Source organism: Orbilia oligospora (genome assembly GCF_000225545.1).
Source record: "Orbilia oligospora ATCC 24927 unplaced genomic scaffold scaffold00004, whole genome shotgun sequence".
Taxonomy (NCBI): Eukaryota; Fungi; Ascomycota; class Orbiliomycetes; order Orbiliales; family Orbiliaceae; genus Orbilia; species Orbilia oligospora.
This window is the reverse complement of record NW_011645561.1, coordinates 1764795-1780894: the sequence shown is the minus strand read 5'-3', so window position 1 is coordinate 1780894 and position 16100 is coordinate 1764795. Positions and strand designations below refer to the sequence as shown.

The window sequence follows — 16100 nt, the reverse complement described above, 5'->3', positions numbered from 1 at the left end:
TAGCTTTCCTTCCATCTCAAAAAAAAATACTGCCTTTTCACATACTCTCTTAGATATCAGCTTCTTTTTCCTTTCTACCACGCGATTTCCTTGCTCCACATTCAGCACCGTCTACCATCATGGCTGAAGAAGATTCCAAGCACAAGAAGGTCAACTTGGCGTATGTATCTCCTAGAATCATCATTCCATCTTGAAATATCCATCAAATCAAAAGTTTCTAACCGCGTTTTTTTGGTTCTTCGAATAGTGACCCCTCCGGTGGTGAGAGGAAAGAGGTATGACGACGACATCCCACCTTTTATCGATAAAGCAGCCCTGTGTTCTGCTCTTACCATTCAACACTTCATGTACTGACACCCCAAACCCCATCAGGTCGACGCGACTGCTACCGCCATCTTGAAGAAAAAGAAGAAGCCAAATAGCTTAATGTGAGTTTCTATATCTTTTTTTTTCTATCCTATACTTTTTATCCTTTTGTACACTTCCGATCCTATTTTCGGACGAGCGGGGCGAAAGACTGATACAAGTTCTCTTTATATTACAGCGTCACCGACGCCTCTAACGATGACAACTCCGTTATCGCTCTCTCTAACAATACCATGGAGACCCTCCAGCTCTTCCGTGGAGACACAGTCCTTGTCAAGGGAAAGAAGCGACGGGATACCGTTATGATTGTTCTTGCCGATGATGATTTGGAAGATGGTAGCGCGAGAATCAACCGTGTGGTTCGAAACAACCTACGGGTGAGACTAGGTGATATCATCACTGTTCATCCTTGCCCGGATATCAAATACGTAGGTCTATCTCGAATAAAAACAGATTTGTCCGCATATAAGAGATTCTAATAACCTTTTTTTTTATATGTCTATCTAGGCCAAACGAATTGCTGTTCTACCTATTGCCGACACCATCGAGGGTCTTACCGGATCCCTCTTTGACGTTTACCTCAAGCCATATTTCCTTGAGAATTACCGACCGGTCCGACAAGGTGACTTGTTTACCGTCCGTGGTGGTATGAGACAAGTGGAGTTCAAGGTTGTGGAAGTCGACCCGCCAGAATATGGTATCGTGGCTCAGGACACTGTCATACACTGCGAGGGCGAGCCTCTGAACCGCGAAGACGAAGAGGGTAACCTCAACGACGTCGGATACGATGATATTGGTGGTTGCAGACAGCAGATGGCCAAGAGTATGTTGTTCCCCCCCCCAAATTTCTCTATACAGAATTTAAAAACAGTGTCCTAACATGAAGAAAAAAACAGTCCGTGAATTGGTTGAATTGCCACTTCGCCACCCACAACTCTTCAAGAGCATAGGTATCAAGCCTCCAAGAGGCATCTTGATGTATGGACCTCCCGGTACCGGTAAAACATTGATGGCCCGTGCTGTTGCCAATGAAACCGGAGCTTTCTTCTTCTTGATCAACGGTCCCGAAATCATGTCCAAGATGGCCGGTGAATCCGAGTCCAATCTCCGAAAGGCCTTCGAAGAAGCCGAGAAGAACTCGCCAGCCATTATCTTCATTGATGAAATCGACTCAATTGCACCAAAGCGTGAGAAGACCAATGGTGAAGTTGAAAGACGTGTCGTATCTCAGCTTTTGACTCTCATGGACGGAATGAAATCCCGAAGCAACGTTGTCGTCATGGCTGCTACCAACCGACCTAACTCCATTGACCCCGCTCTCAGACGTTTCGGTCGTTTCGATCGTGAAGTTGATATCGGTATCCCGGACCCAACTGGCCGTTTGGAGATTCTCCAGATTCATACCAAGAACATGAAGCTTGGCGATGATGTTGATCTTGAGTCCATTGCCGCCGAAACCCACGGTTATGTTGGTTCCGATATTGCCTCGCTTTGCTCCGAAGCCGCTATGCAACAAATTCGTGAGAAGATGGATCTTATTGATCTCGATGAAGATACCATCGACGCTGAAGTTTTGGACTCCCTTGGAGTCACAATGGAGAACTTCCGATTCGCTCTTGGAGTTAGCAACCCATCCGCTCTTCGCGAGGTTGCTGTCGTTGAGGTTCCAAACGTCAAGTGGGACGACATTGGTGGTTTGGACGGCGTCAAGCGCGAACTCATCGAGTCCGTCCAATACCCAGTCGAGCATCCCGAGAAGTTCCTCAAGTTCGGCATGTCCCCATCGCGTGGTGTCTTGTTCTACGGACCTCCTGGTACCGGTAAAACAATGTTGGCCAAGGCCGTTGCCAACGAGTGTGCCGCCAACTTCATCTCCGTCAAGGGACCAGAATTGCTCAGTATGTGGTTTGGTGAATCCGAATCAAATATTCGAGATATCTTTGACAAGGCTCGTGCTGCCGCACCTTGTGTCGTTTTCTTGGACGAGTTGGATTCCATTGCCAAGTCTCGTGGTGGTAGCGTTGGAGATGCTGGCGGTGCCAGCGACAGAGTCGTCAACATGCTTTTGACTGAACTCGACGGAATGGGTAAGTTAAAAATCCTTTTTTGAATGAATCCAATTTTATAGGATTATCTGCTAACGATATTTTTTTTAAAAAAAAAAAGGTGTCAAGAAGAACGTTTTCGTTATCGGAGCCACCAATCGACCAGAACAGCTCGACGCTGCTCTTTGCAGACCTGGTCGTCTTGATACTTTGGTCTATGTTCCTCTTCCAGATCTTGAATCTCGTCTATCTATCCTTAAGGCACAGCTCCGAAATACTCCTATTGCCGACGATATCGATATGGCCTACATCGCTAGCAAGACCCACGGATTCTCCGGTGCCGATCTTGGATTCGTCACTCAACGTGCCGTCAAGCTCGCCATCAAGGAGTCTATTGCTGCCGAAATCGAGCGCTCCAGGAACAGGGGTGATGATACTGAGATGGATGAGGCTGAGTACGAAGATCCAGTTCCCCAGCTCACCAAGAAGCACTTCGAGGAAGCCATGTCCGCTGCCCGTCGTTCCGTTTCGGATGTTGAAATCCGAAGATACGAGGCTTTCGCCCAGCAGATGAAGCAAGCTGGTGGAATGAATGTTTTCAGATTCCCATCGGCAGCTGAAGCTGGTGCCACCTCAACTGACGGTGGTGCCTTTGGAGATGCTGGTGAGGATACCAGTCTATACGAATAAATTGGGGGAATGATAAACTGTTATGCCTTTTAGTCTCCTTATGTGTTATTTTCCTATATTACAGCTTCCTTTGTTTTTTTTATCATTCTTTCTTACGAGGTCACAAAAGAGGTCTTCTGTTTCTTTATTCTTTTATTCTGCGGTTTTGGAGCAGACCGTTCTCTCGGTCGTCGTATAGCTAGTCGGACGGCCCTTACATAACTCATATTCAGATGTATTCCTCTACCCTCATGTCACCACCGAAATTCCCCACCACCACCACCATCATCCCTGTCTCGCTATCTTTTGTAAACAGAACCAAGAGAATGGAAAGAGAGAATTGAACTAAAAAATCCTTTGAGGAAGATGGTTAAGAGTGCTAAATAAATATGGCTATGTTTTCCCATGTAAAGGTTGGTTGAATTCCAGCTCTGATTGAGCCTATGGGAAGCTTCGAAGAGGAGCTAGCAATCAGCTTACTCCTGACGCGAAATGAGTCAAAACGGCAATAAATTCCTTGGTACTTCCATAATGTTATTTTCTTTTGCAGCAACTAACATTGAATGTATTCTCGGAGGTTCTTTTAAATATCAGGTGCTTACTTATATCGCGGAAGTTTGAATGCGCATTAGATCTATATATACCTTCTATTCCAACCCGGCCTACCGATCCTCGATTGTAAGCTCTAACTATAGTAGTGAGGTAGCTATAGCTACTTACTGAGCTACACCCAAGCTACCCCGGCCCCTTTTTGGACATTGATCACTTGACCACCCGACGAGAAAGAAAACGCCAAACATTTTAAAAAACCCGCGCACCGACTCCATTCTTTTAAAACCCCCCTCCCCGGGCAACAGCGATATATATTCCAATCGCAATGCCACGGCAGTCTTTAGCAGCAGACACCACCGCGACCGCCGCAACAAAAACAACAACAACAACAACAACAAGCTGTCCGTCTCCACAATCACTTCTTGAAACCATAATCCGTGCGTACTCGCTACAAGATTTCGTACCGGGGTATACGGAACGACAGAGGGGGATTGTTAATTCCGGGAATGGGGATGTGACGTTTTCTACACCTCATGAGACGGCGATAAATACTTTTTCTGCTTTGTTTTCTGTTGCTGCTGCTGTTAGGGGGAGACCTGGGATTCCCGTTGAGAGGTATGGGAAGGATGGAGCGGGGAGAGGGGTTGGGGAGATATTAAGGGAGGGGGAGGGGGAGGGTGGTTCTGTTTCTGGTTCTACTTCTACTTCTACTTCTACTTTTACTGGTGAGGGGAAGAAAGTTGTTAAATGCTACGACGAAGGGTTTACGCATGTGAAGAGGATATATAATCATGTTGCGAATAAGACGGGGGAGCAGATGGATAGATTGTTAGATGAGGTTTTGAAGGCTGGTGGGGAAGGGTATGTCCCTGGATGTACGAGTGGGGATTTTAGGATTGAGTTGGAGGCTGAGGATGGGGAGGCGGTGGGTTGTGAGGGTGATGATGATGATGATCTGTCTAGGGTTATTAGTGTACCTGTTAGGGCACCGAAGAGGGAGACTGTTAAGAGGAATTCGGGGGTGAAGGGGAAGTCGAAGGTGCAGGGGAAGAAAGGGGGGGTAGTGGTGGCTGGTGGGAAGGGGAAGAAGGGGGCTGTGGTGGTTGAGGAGGTTGTGGAGACGTTGTTACCGTCGTCGTCATCATCACGGCCGGCAGCTCAGAGTTCTAAGGCTTCAACATCATCGCCATCGACGGTGGCAGCGGCAGCAGCAGACCATTCCTCGTCGTCGTCGGCATATGCAGAAATCCATCTCCACCGATTCATCGCCATCTCCTCGATTCCATATTACAAATACCTAGATTTATCATCTTCCTCCCGTCTACAATTCTCCGACGCATCGTCAAACTCCTCGACCCTCCCATTCCCAACGGTAACCTACTACGCTCTCCGAATAATCCAACGATGGCTTTACAACCCTCTAAGAATCGGACAAGCAATCGAAGAATTCGATCCAAACGCCCACTTTTATTTACTCTCGAATTGTAAACGACAAGATCGTAATCAATACCCTCCACCGCTCGCAACCGCAAAAGGGATGATCGAAGTCGCTAGAGCGGCTGATTATCTAGGAATCTCGGAGTTGGCGGAATGGAGCGGGAAGATGTTGAGGAAGATGTGTCATGGTTTGTCTAAATGCGGCGGAGGAGGTTGTAGAACCATGGTCCCGTTCGTTTTCGATGAGATTTATAAAAGTGGAGGGATGGGGTTGGAGGAACAGTTGAGTGTGGATATTAAGGATTTCCTGGTGAGGAATGTGGAGAGTATGTGGAAGAGACCGGTGGTTATGTTGAATGATAAGTGTTTGGAGGAGTTGGTAAGGGCGTTTAGGGAGTTACATGCCGGATGTGGAGTGCCTTCTACGGGGGCTGGGTTGAATATGATGGGGAAAGCGATGAAGAAGGGGATTATTGGTAAGGAAGTGAGACTTGGGAAAGAGGAGGAAGTTGTAACGAGGCCGTTACATTTGTGGCATGTATATTTGGAATTGAATAGAGTGAGAGTCTCGGTTATGATGTCGGCGTCTGGGACTACGAACCGATGGATGGAGAAATTGTTAGGACCGGCGATGGAACATTGTGTTCATGAGATCGCGAGGGGGTTTAATGATCCGAGACTTGCGGCGGATTTGGCGAGTAAAATGGAAGATGGGAGTTTTCAAAAGGATGTGGTGGAGGAGATGTTGATGATGGTTAGTATGAGTAGTATTATTACTACTACGGAAGTCGGAATACCGTTTGAGAAGGCACCGTTGAATAGACGGACTGTTAAACCTGTCTTTGAAGGGGTGGTGAACTTGAGGAAGTTTACGGGGGGTGGTGGGGGGGATAATGAGGAGTTGGGGAAAGCTGAGAAGAGGGTTTTGGAGTTTTTGGGGAGGGAGTGGATGACTATTGTCGTCGGAGGGGAAGGGAAGGGTGGGGAAAGTGGGTTTGCTGGGTGGAGACCTGCGATGTTGACGGTTTTGAGTAGGAAGCTGAGGCTTTCTGTGGATGATCTTTTGGGGAAAGGAGCTAGGAAAGGGATGGCAATGCAGATTTCTGCTGGAGGGAGGTCTAGAGGTGGGAGGATGGTTAAGGATAGTTTTGGGAATGATGTTATGGTTGATAGTAGGGAATTTAGGAGGACTGAAGTTGATATTGAACCTGAGGAGGAGGAAGGGGAGACTGCAGGTGGTTCTTCGAGGAGTTTGAGGGCTGAAGCTGAGGCTTTTGTACCTTCTGGAGGAGTTATGGGAGTCGATGGGGAGTCGAATTGATTTGATTATATACTATGTTAAATTAAAATGTAGAGGAGGGGTACGATATCTATAGCGGGGGTGTTTGGGAGTTTCAATTTGATAGTGTAATATCTTATTGTAGTATATTTGTTACTATCTCTTCGACGCTATATGTTGTTATATAAATTATAATCATGTCTCCATTTTTGTCTAATATCGATGTGAATGTATCGATATCGAGATGTTGTATTTTTTCGCGTTGCCGTCTTGTGCGACACGACAAGCGTTCCCTAAAACGGACATGGAAACAAAAGAGCCGCCTCAATCTCCAAATCCTCCTTCCCTGTCAACCGCATCTTCAATTCAACCCTCGCGGTCAACCCCGTACCCAGGACAACGTCCAACCACTCTCCCCCTCCCATATCTACATCTTCCGCTCCACAGGCGCCACACCGAGCATAAACAAGACGAAGGGAAATGACCAGCGACGTGTCAACCTCAACATCGACCCGGCCGTTCGACGAGCCGACACCATTCCATAAAGCCGCCCGCGATGGGACCGGTAATCCACAGTTACTGCTTGAGAAGCTACCGGCTATGCTTCACGGTGTCGTATGTTTCTCACCATCTTCTTCCTTTTCTATATACTTCTTATAGTAACTACTCAAAAAAAACATAATACTAATTCACAATACATATTTGTGTAAAACAGATGATACAATGCGCAGATGGTACTACTTAAAGCCCTCCTCTCCTCCTCCTCCTCCTCCTCCGCCTCCTCCCTCGAACAGTTACCCAAAAGCAAAGATATATACACATACAAAAAGGATATAAAGAAAGGATACACTACTGACCGGCAAGACATCTCGGAGCAAACCACAGTCTTCAAACATCCGGCGAGATCGCACCCGCGCGCGATATTACACACGAATGCGCAGATGAAAGCTACCATCCCTGCGACAGTGGATAGGTTTCAACAGGCTTTGGATATGTTGGAGATTGAAATTGTAATTGTTTCCCTTCCTTCCTTCTATTCTTATTCTCCTTCTCCTTCTTTTATATATATATATATATATATATTGATTGATTGGGTTATTTATTAACAAATGACATGTGGGTGTATATATACATAGTTAAAAGCAAAAGCAGTCCTCCACCGCGACCTCACAAAATTCTACACAGCAGCAGAACTAGCCCGACAAAAGGAACTAGAAGAGGAGGAAAGAAAAGCAGCGTTAGAAAGAGAAGCAGAAGCCGAACGGTTACGAATTCTAAAACAATCCGAAGAAGCTGAAAAACAAGCTGCAGCGGAAGCCGAGGCCGCTGCTGCCGCCGCCGCCGCCGCCGCCGCTACTGCTGCTGCAAATGCTGCTGCTGCAGAAGCAGCACTTATGGCCGTACCGACTATATCCACCGACCTGGAAATGACACTTGACGATGACGAACCACCGCCGTCTGCTCAACCGCTTCCCATGGAAACTCAGGATACAGATATGGACCAATTATTCGAAGACATGCAAGATGTCGAATCCCTAAAAGTCGAAGAAGACGCATCCGTACCACCACAACAACAAGCAACGTCAACATCAACAGGGACAAATACAACAAACCCATTATCTCACCCACTAGAAATGAACATCCCCCTCGTAGCCGCGAGTGCCTCTAATGTCATCTCCCTCGACGATGATGACAATAATAAAAATAACAATACGGCTACTACCAAGTTGGATGGGAAGCTAAAACCGGATTCTTCACCTAGTCTAGTAGCTGCAACGTTCGAAGATCCTATTATATTAGATTCACCGTTATTACCTGCCGGTGAAGGGGATGACGAAGGGGAACCCCCTTCTGCTGTGGATTTATTCGGTGATGACCCGTTAAATCCTGTTGGCGAGAGTAGTAGTAAAGACGGTAATGGCGTCGGAGGAGTCTCTGGTGGGAATATGACGATCGAAGAACAGATTGATATGGACTTTTTGTTTGCTGGGAATCCATCCAATCCCGCAGATGGGAATGGTGTCACTTCTGCCGTTGGCGGTGGTGTTGGTGTTGGTGTTGGTACTACGGGGAATAACGGTGGTGCGCATGAAACTTCTGTGGATGATTTGTTTGGAGATTTGGAGGTTGATACATCTGGCGATGCTGGTAAACTTGATATAATGAACTTGGATATTCCGGGTTTGGAGAAGGAAGCTGGGAAAGTTGGAGGTGATGATGCTAAGAAGGTAACGGGTCAGGATCAACCTGATATTGATATTACTCAGGCTCTAGAGGGGGGTTCATTTGATGACTTATTGGCCAGTTTTGATCTCGGACAGTTGGGAAATGATGAGACCAGCTTGTTTGATGATGCATTTAATATTTATGAAAACTAGTACTGCATAGCGCACTCAAAGCATATTCCTCAATACATCATCGATCACTAATATAATTAATTTATCATACTACGGTGTTTAATAACATATATTTATACTCAATGATCGATTGTCTTCCAGTCGCACGTGCACACGTCTCTACATAGCTTGTCTCGAGGGTATATGACAACTTTTTCTTCTGGACAAAGAGGAAGCAAAAACAAAAACAAAAACATCAAAACGCCATGGAAGAAATGCAATACGAAATGGCCCGAAAGAAAAGAGAAAGGAAAGAAGAAGGAAATGTACAAGGGAAAGCAAAAGGTATGGACCGATTTTCAAGGTACGTCAGCTGTTTGTATTCCCTATCGACCAAGAAGAATCGATGCTTGTCAGGTACAGACGGAGTGTGAGAGGAAAAAAGAAGAGTATAGTGCCTTGAAATCACCAGCGGTGGCAATCCGGCGGTACTATACTGCCTAAGGGATTGAGAGAGAAGACAAAGGGAATACAAGTATAAAAAAAGGTACGCTGGACGTATCCATTAAGCAAAAAGAAATTCCAGAAAAAAACATAGCCTCATTACTACCATTATGAGCAGTCATATCGCTCACATTATTCGTAAAAGATCCACCCATCAGAGGCTCATTTGTCGTCCATTATCGTCAGATAAATAACCCAAAAGGAAAAAAAAAGAGATACGTGAGAAAGATCTGTCGCCTTCATTTTTCTGAAAAAAAAATGAAAAAAAAAGAACGAGCATGATCAATCAGTCATGAAGAACTAACGTGAGATGATACCGAGCTCATCATCGATGGGCCAGCGAACCCACTCTCCGGGATCAGGAGCGACGTCGTTCTCCAACGAGAATCGAACATTCTTCGGTCCATCCTTAGCGGCGACGCTGGCATCAATAGCTTTGTTGCTAGGATTGTCGGATGGGACCAATGGCTCGAAATCGTTAGGTGGGGAATCGCCGTCGTCCTTGTTGGCAGCACCTTGCTATGATGCGCCGACAGTGCCCTCTCGCTCAGCCAAAAGTCGGAAAACGCTAGGGATGCCGAAGGGCGGAGTAAACCCGGTTTCAGTGATCACGGCGGTGATATACTTGGGAAGAGTGAGATCGAAAAGGAGATTGACGATATGCAAGTTTGGAATCTCAGCGTGGTTCTGGAGAGGACTGTCATCGCCGATGAGAGCCTCAGTAGGGCCTTTTAAAACGGGGTGTCAATGTATCGAACGGAAGAAAATCAGGTAAGGGGATTGGTGAAACATACCTAACTCATTGGTTGTGATGCTGTCCATGACAATCTTATCCGACAGCTTGAGACCCTCACAGCAAATCATGACTGGCTTCTGATACTCAGCAGCTGTCATTGCGACTGCGGAAGTTCCGGCTCTCGAGTAACAGGCACCATTGGCAAAGACAGCATGAGCACCGAGGAAGACCTTGTTGACCGTTTTCATGACGTGATCAAGAGCATGCAAGGTAGTGTATTTGACTTGGATTCCGGCTTTAGTAAGGTCCCTAGCCATTCCTCTACCCTCGAAGTAGGGACGTGAATCAATGACAACAACTGTGAATTGTTTGCCATCATGGAGAGCTCGGAGGAGGACGCGTTGAACACAGGTAGACTTTGCGTAAGTCAAGATGACGTCACCGTTAGCAATTTTATCAGCGGCAACATTGGCAATGACATCCTGAGCAACGATGATACGTTCTTTCATGTAAGTGTTAATCGAGGCGATAAGATCCTTCTTTGCTTCCTCGTCGGGAATCTCTGGTGGAATACGTGAAGCAATGGTCTTGAGCCATCGAATAGCATTTCCTTGGGAGATGGATAGCTTTCGACCAATAGCAATTTGTGAAATTTGGAGGTTCAAGTGCTGTGTGAGGTTACGCGAAAGAGCAACGCCTTCCGGAGTGTAGTAGTCATTGATGACCTACAAGAAGCAATTTAGCATCCGTTCGGGGATGATGAGACAAGAGTAGTGAAAGAACTTACCTCCTTGAAGGCCAAAAGCGTGTAGAGGCAGCGAGCGGTAGACCCAATGATCTCGAAGTTACGCAACTTCATTGACAAGCGAACGATAGACGGATGGACGTCTCTATTGATAGTAGCCAAATCAATAGGCGGTTTGTTCTCCCTGAGGTGTTCGAAGAATGGGATTCGTTTGTTCTCGGGCTCTGCAACAGTCTTCGCATCTCCATCAACGGAAGGAGCGATCTGTTGCTGTTTTCCCTTCTGTCCCTGTTGCTGCTGTGTCGACCTAGGAGTTCCTGAAGAGGAAGAAGCCTGGTTTTGCTTGGTTGGTGTACCACTGGCGGAAGCTGCTGAAGCATCGGGAACGTCACCACGTTGAACCTTGTCAGCGGCACGACGAGCCTGTTTTTCTGCCTTCTTCGCTTCCTTCAATTCCTTACCAGTAAGCTTCTTTTCACCAGAAGAAGCCTGGGCACCAGCGACCTTGTTGTCAGCTGGGGCCTTCTTGCCCTTAGCAGGAGGGGCTGTAGCAACGGCAACATCGCCGGGTTTAGTATTGTCAGGTAGGGTAGTCATGTCTGGATGAATGAGGGGTGGGGAAAATGGTTTGAGGATTGATGGTTTTGGTTGACAGGTTCGATGATTTTCAGAAAGAACAGGAGTGGAGCGGGGATAAGGATAAGTGCTAATTTCAAGGGAACCAGGACCAGGAACGTCTTGGTCGTCTTCCTGTTGGAGACACCAACCGGAGATCGCCTTGGAACGAGCTAAATCTGCTGATTCGTCCACGATGTCTAGTGGGGTCGGTGTGAAACCGGAATCGTTATCTGAGTCGTTTTCTTGTTCTGAAGCTGAAGCTGACGGTGTCGGCAGCTGTGTGATGGTTTTTGTCTTGACTTTTGTAGTGGTTTTGATCGCGCTTCCAAGATTCCTTGATGATAATGATGATGTTTGTGATGATGTCGATGATGACTCCGATGATGATGACTCCGACGATGATGTCGATGGACGAGATGAATTTGATGGACGTTGTTCAGTCCTAGACAACGACAACAACACAGGGGATGACTCTCCGTCCCTTTCTTCTTCTCCTTCCTTCTTATTCTTCTTATCCCTCTTCCTATCCTCCTTATCGATAACAGCAGCGTCCGATAGCGCAATGACCGGATCAACCACTCTCTCTGCCTGAACTTCCTCTACAGCCGTCGATTGCACAATGACCGACGTTACTGTACCCTGAGGTAAGTGAAAGGAGGACTCGCCAGCCGCCTGTTGCACAATGACAGACTGCACTGGGTCTTCGTCAACTCTTCTTTCTACTTCCTCCTTTCTCTTTCCTATTCCTTCGCCCTCTCCTTCTATATCTGGTCGTCCGTGTTCGTAGACGACAGTTGCTTCAGGGAGGTATTCAGCTACTCTCTCCCAAATCCGGTCGTAATGACCAAGACTTTCTATTCCGAAGAGCTGTCTAGCTAGTTCTTCTTCTTCGTTTCCTCCTTCTAGTTCTCCTCCCGATCCTCTCTGATGGATCTCCTCTTCCTCTTCCTCGTCGTCCTTTCCTGCTACCTTATCAGCAGGAGCAGTAACAGCAACGACAGGAGCGACAGGAGCGGCTGGAACAACCGTCCTCGGCGGGGTCACCGAAAGTTTTCGAATGATCTGCTTCGGAATTGAAGCAGTCGACTTGCTCTTCCGAAGTTTTTTGACCTCCCTAGTTGGAGGATTGCACGATCGTGGTGATGGTGGCGGTGACAACGACGACGGCGGAGCCAATTGCTGACCGGTAAAGACAGGACCTGTCAATGGGTCTGTCGAACAGGTGGAGGATGCACCCACGGATGACGACGACGACGATGAGGAGGACGTGGTGGGGCGGGGAGGGGACCGTGATGGTTGTGATTGTGGTGGGGGTGGGGGTGTAGGCCGAACAAAAATCCAACGGCGGGTTAGCCTGACCTCGATGTTGTGAGGAGGGGAGCCGTTGGAGTTGTTGTTTGTGGGTTTTTTCTTGCGGCGCCAAGACCTGGCGGGGACACAGCCGCCAAGGCGCTTGGTCATCCACTGGCTCAAGCGCATGATGCTTGTATTTACTTACTTCTTTACCCTCCCTCCTGGTGGGAAGTTGAGATGCAGGTGCAGATGGCGATGAGATGAGGAGGAGGAGGGGGAGGAGGTTATAGCCAGGAGGAGGAGAAGAAGAAGGAGAAGGAAAGAAGAATATAAGGGATAAGGAAAGAGAGAGAGAGAAAGAAAAAGAAGTGACCCTTTCTTCTTCTCCTTCCTCGTCTTCTTCTCTCTCTAGCTAGCTAGGAGTTCAAGCGGTCAATGTGATTGATTGCTGAAATGCAAATGTGATTGTGACCGATTGATTGATTTGATTGAATTGAATTGAATTGATTGATTGATTGATTTTGATTGAATGAATGAATCGATCTCGTCTCATCACCGCAGCCCAGCGAGTCCAACACTGTTTAAAAAAACATCCATTCTCCGCCGGCCGCCACAGAGCACCGCAAATTACTTTCTCCCTTCTTTTATCAGAAATAGTAAGGTAAGGTAAAGTAAAGGGATCTTATATCCAATATATATATAAAAATAAACAAGATCCTATTTTTGAAGTTTTTGTTTAAAAGGTCAGTCTAAGCCTGTCAGTAAGTAAACACTATTGCATGCCACCCCTTTTGGCAGAAAGCAAACAATGCCGATTGGTGTGTGTCTGTCTGTGTATGTGTGTCTGTGTCTGTGTCTGTGTCTGCGTATACACAAAAGGTACAATTCAGGTACAGGTACAGGTACAGGTACAATCCAGATAAGTTATAAACGATCTGGAACAAACTCACCTGTTTCACAGCCAGGAGGTGCAGGTACCCAGCCTCAACCTCAAAAAAGTTACAAGCTACAAAGGGGTGGGGGAAAGCAAAGCTGAGGGAGAAGAAAGGGAAAAAAAAAAGACGGCCGACGATGCCGCGACCAGTAGGTCCAACATCTCCTGTCTTCTCCTCTTCTCCTCTATTCCCTCCTCTGTTATACCTATAACAATAACTACAAGGTCCTATAACTACCTATACTACGCTATACTATATACCATACCAAGAACAATAACACTCAAACTAACTACGTGTACAACGGTCAAGGGTCCTATCTAAAACTTCCTTCCTTTTTGTTATTGTTTCTTATCCATATTAATACCCAAGTAGTTAGTTCGTTGGTAGGCATTTTTATCATACAAACAAAAAAAAAAAAAAAAAACGGCCGTATCGTGATCCCAGCACTATAGTACATACTAGTTTGACAGGTATCGTATCGAAGGCACTCAAAAAGTTATTCCTTGTCTGGTCTTCGTGCCGGCTCGGGTATAGTCCCGAACAATTTACCTCATCACCCTTAGCTTAAGGCGTTTAAATGCCCGGCATCGTCAGACCTCTCTCCCTCAAGATCTTTTTTTTTTTTTTTTTTTTTTTTTTTTTTTTTTTCCGCAGCAATTTCAAGAACAGTTATCGATAAAAGATAAATTAAATGGACTTTGATATCTGATCCCAAGGGGTTCTATTCCTACAATTTTGTAAAGGATTTAAAAAAATATTACAATACTTAATCTGCGCAATTAGAAAGCTAGAACCAACTGGCCTGGCTGGATTTATGAAAATCGTATGCCTTATGGACGGAGACCTTAAAACCCAGAGGAATTAAGCCGATAACTCTGGTAAGGGTTGAGAGAGGTTTTGTGAATAGCAACCTCTAATAAGCCCAGGTACAGGCGTGCTTTGATACATGTACATGGTGTAAGCATAGAAATTTCTTATTGATCATTTGTCAATGATGGTGATGGAAGATACGAAGTAAGTGCCAGACGAGCCTCCACTTCTTCCCCAAGACGAGTCATTGTATGATCCGATGATAACAACCTTCCTACAACATCCCCCTCTTCCCTCGGACTATAATCCCATAATGGTTCACCAGCTCCGCGCATGTTTGCGAGAACGCATTGACGAAAGTGCCATAGCAAGAGTGTATCTCTTGCGCCGTTGTTATTATTACTCTGTCGTGCCGTAGCGCTCATGAATTTACCGCCGTACCCAAACTTATTGCGACCAAAATCATAAATTCTATAGCCGGCCTGTACATGCATGTATGTATGTTAGGATTTCGATTCACGATTGGCTAAGAGTTCCACGGGAGTCTAACCTCAGGGTTTATCGCAAGGGTATACGAATCGAACAATATGTGAGCAGTACTCGACACTAAAATGCCGTTTTGAGGGCTATTCATTTTCAGTTCATTTGAAAGGTCATCTGAATCTGAATCTGAATCTGTAATCCATCGACTAGCGTTTTGGCGAATCCACTCGCTTCCATTGCTTAGCGGCCATATATGGGCTGCCTCCATTCCCGTCCAATCGTTATCATCATCATTCACCACTCCGGTAATAACGCAGCCACGGTCACGTTGACGTAGAGCATTGCGAAAGGCGCTATCTCTAGGTGTCACACTATGTGAAAGGACCCTGTCTATGTAGAGTTCGTCGCTGACGCAGATGGTAACTGGTACGAAATATTATGGTTAATAATTATAAAAGACTTCACTTGCTGCTAAAATTCCTAAAGGGTGAGCTTACCGAGGGGATGTTTTGGTGTAATGATGTAGTCCCCTGGGGATAGCGAGATATCAGTACTCTTTTTCAATACCGTTTGGCTACCTCGCATGTGGATTTCAAAGGCCCTTCCGTCAGGCAAGGATTTAGCTTCTGCGTCGTCGGGTACCTGGACAAGTACGAGTATATCAACGAATACATATAGATCATCCTGCGTAAAAGTATTATGTCTACAGCCTCCGATGCAGTCATTCGGCTGGCTAGACAAAAAAAAGAATACAGTTCTTCCGGCCTGTCGATTTGCCGACATTGTGGCTTTTTGGTGTTTTCTTTTTTCTAAGAAGTCCAAATAATATTTTTTAACTTTTTGATCGAGAACGGAGATGCTGGTTCAATTTATAACCTTAATTGTTTCCCTCCACGAGGCTATCTACCAACTCAAATACCCTCCAGACCAAGTACCAACATACCTATGTACTTAAGCCTATCAACTTAATGATTTATTATTATTATTTTTATTATTTTACCTTTTTTTTTTTTTTTCTAATTCGATAGTAGTTACTCTGATCATAGTATTGACTGTAATATTAACGTTACAGTATGCATATGTAAGGGGATACATAAGTACACCGACAGAAAACGGCTCGGCAGAACTACCCGCATTATACCCATTACTAACCAAGTAACAGCTTAAGCACGGAGCATTCAAGTACCTTTTAAGTAAGTATTTGTACTTATATATACGTGGTCATCTGACAAAAGAAAACAAAAAAAAAGCAAGCTAGTTATAAAGTCGGGTTATATTACAACCCCTTCTAA

General features: G+C 45.8%; 5 protein-coding genes across 5 annotated transcripts; 3 read left to right on the top strand and 2 right to left on the bottom strand.

Moving 5' to 3' along the window:
- Nucleotides 1–119: 119 nt before the first annotated feature.
- AOL_s00004g527 (uncharacterized protein) lies at nucleotides 120–3101 on the top strand (the record flags this gene model as incomplete). The annotated part of the gene is made up of 7 exons (XM_011119176.1): nucleotides 120–160; nucleotides 248–275; nucleotides 373–428; nucleotides 545–794; nucleotides 874–1189; nucleotides 1263–2453; nucleotides 2533–3101. The coding sequence occupies 7 exons, from the start codon at nucleotides 120–122 to the stop codon at nucleotides 3099–3101; spliced, it is 2451 nt and encodes an 816-aa protein (XP_011117478.1).
- Nucleotides 3102–3957: 856 nt separating this feature from the next.
- Nucleotides 3958–6390, top strand: AOL_s00004g526 (uncharacterized protein; the record flags this gene model as incomplete). The annotated part of the gene is made up of 1 exon (XM_011119175.1): nucleotides 3958–6390. The coding sequence occupies one exon, from the start codon at nucleotides 3958–3960 to the stop codon at nucleotides 6388–6390; it is 2433 nt and encodes an 810-aa protein (XP_011117477.1).
- Nucleotides 6391–6828: 438 nt separating this feature from the next.
- AOL_s00004g525 (uncharacterized protein) lies at nucleotides 6829–8726 on the top strand (the record flags this gene model as incomplete). The annotated part of the gene is made up of 3 exons (XM_011119174.1): nucleotides 6829–6963; nucleotides 7179–7358; nucleotides 7485–8726. 3 exons carry the CDS (start codon nucleotides 6829–6831, stop codon nucleotides 8724–8726), a joined length of 1557 nt encoding a protein of 518 aa, XP_011117476.1.
- A 762-nt stretch (nucleotides 8727–9488) lies between these two features.
- AOL_s00004g524 (uncharacterized protein) lies at nucleotides 9489–12766 on the bottom strand (the record flags this gene model as incomplete). Its single annotated transcript, XM_011119173.1, has 4 exons — nucleotides 9489–9707; nucleotides 9801–9916; nucleotides 9983–10649; nucleotides 10712–12766. 4 exons carry the CDS (start codon nucleotides 12764–12766, stop codon nucleotides 9489–9491), a joined length of 3057 nt encoding a protein of 1018 aa, XP_011117475.1.
- A 1723-nt stretch (nucleotides 12767–14489) lies between these two features.
- On the bottom strand, nucleotides 14490–15591 carry AOL_s00004g523 (uncharacterized protein; the record flags this gene model as incomplete). The annotated part of the gene is made up of 3 exons (XM_011119172.1): nucleotides 14490–14807; nucleotides 14876–15231; nucleotides 15306–15591. 3 exons carry the CDS (start codon nucleotides 15589–15591, stop codon nucleotides 14490–14492), a joined length of 960 nt encoding a protein of 319 aa, XP_011117474.1.
- Between the last annotated feature and the right edge of the window lie 509 nt (nucleotides 15592–16100).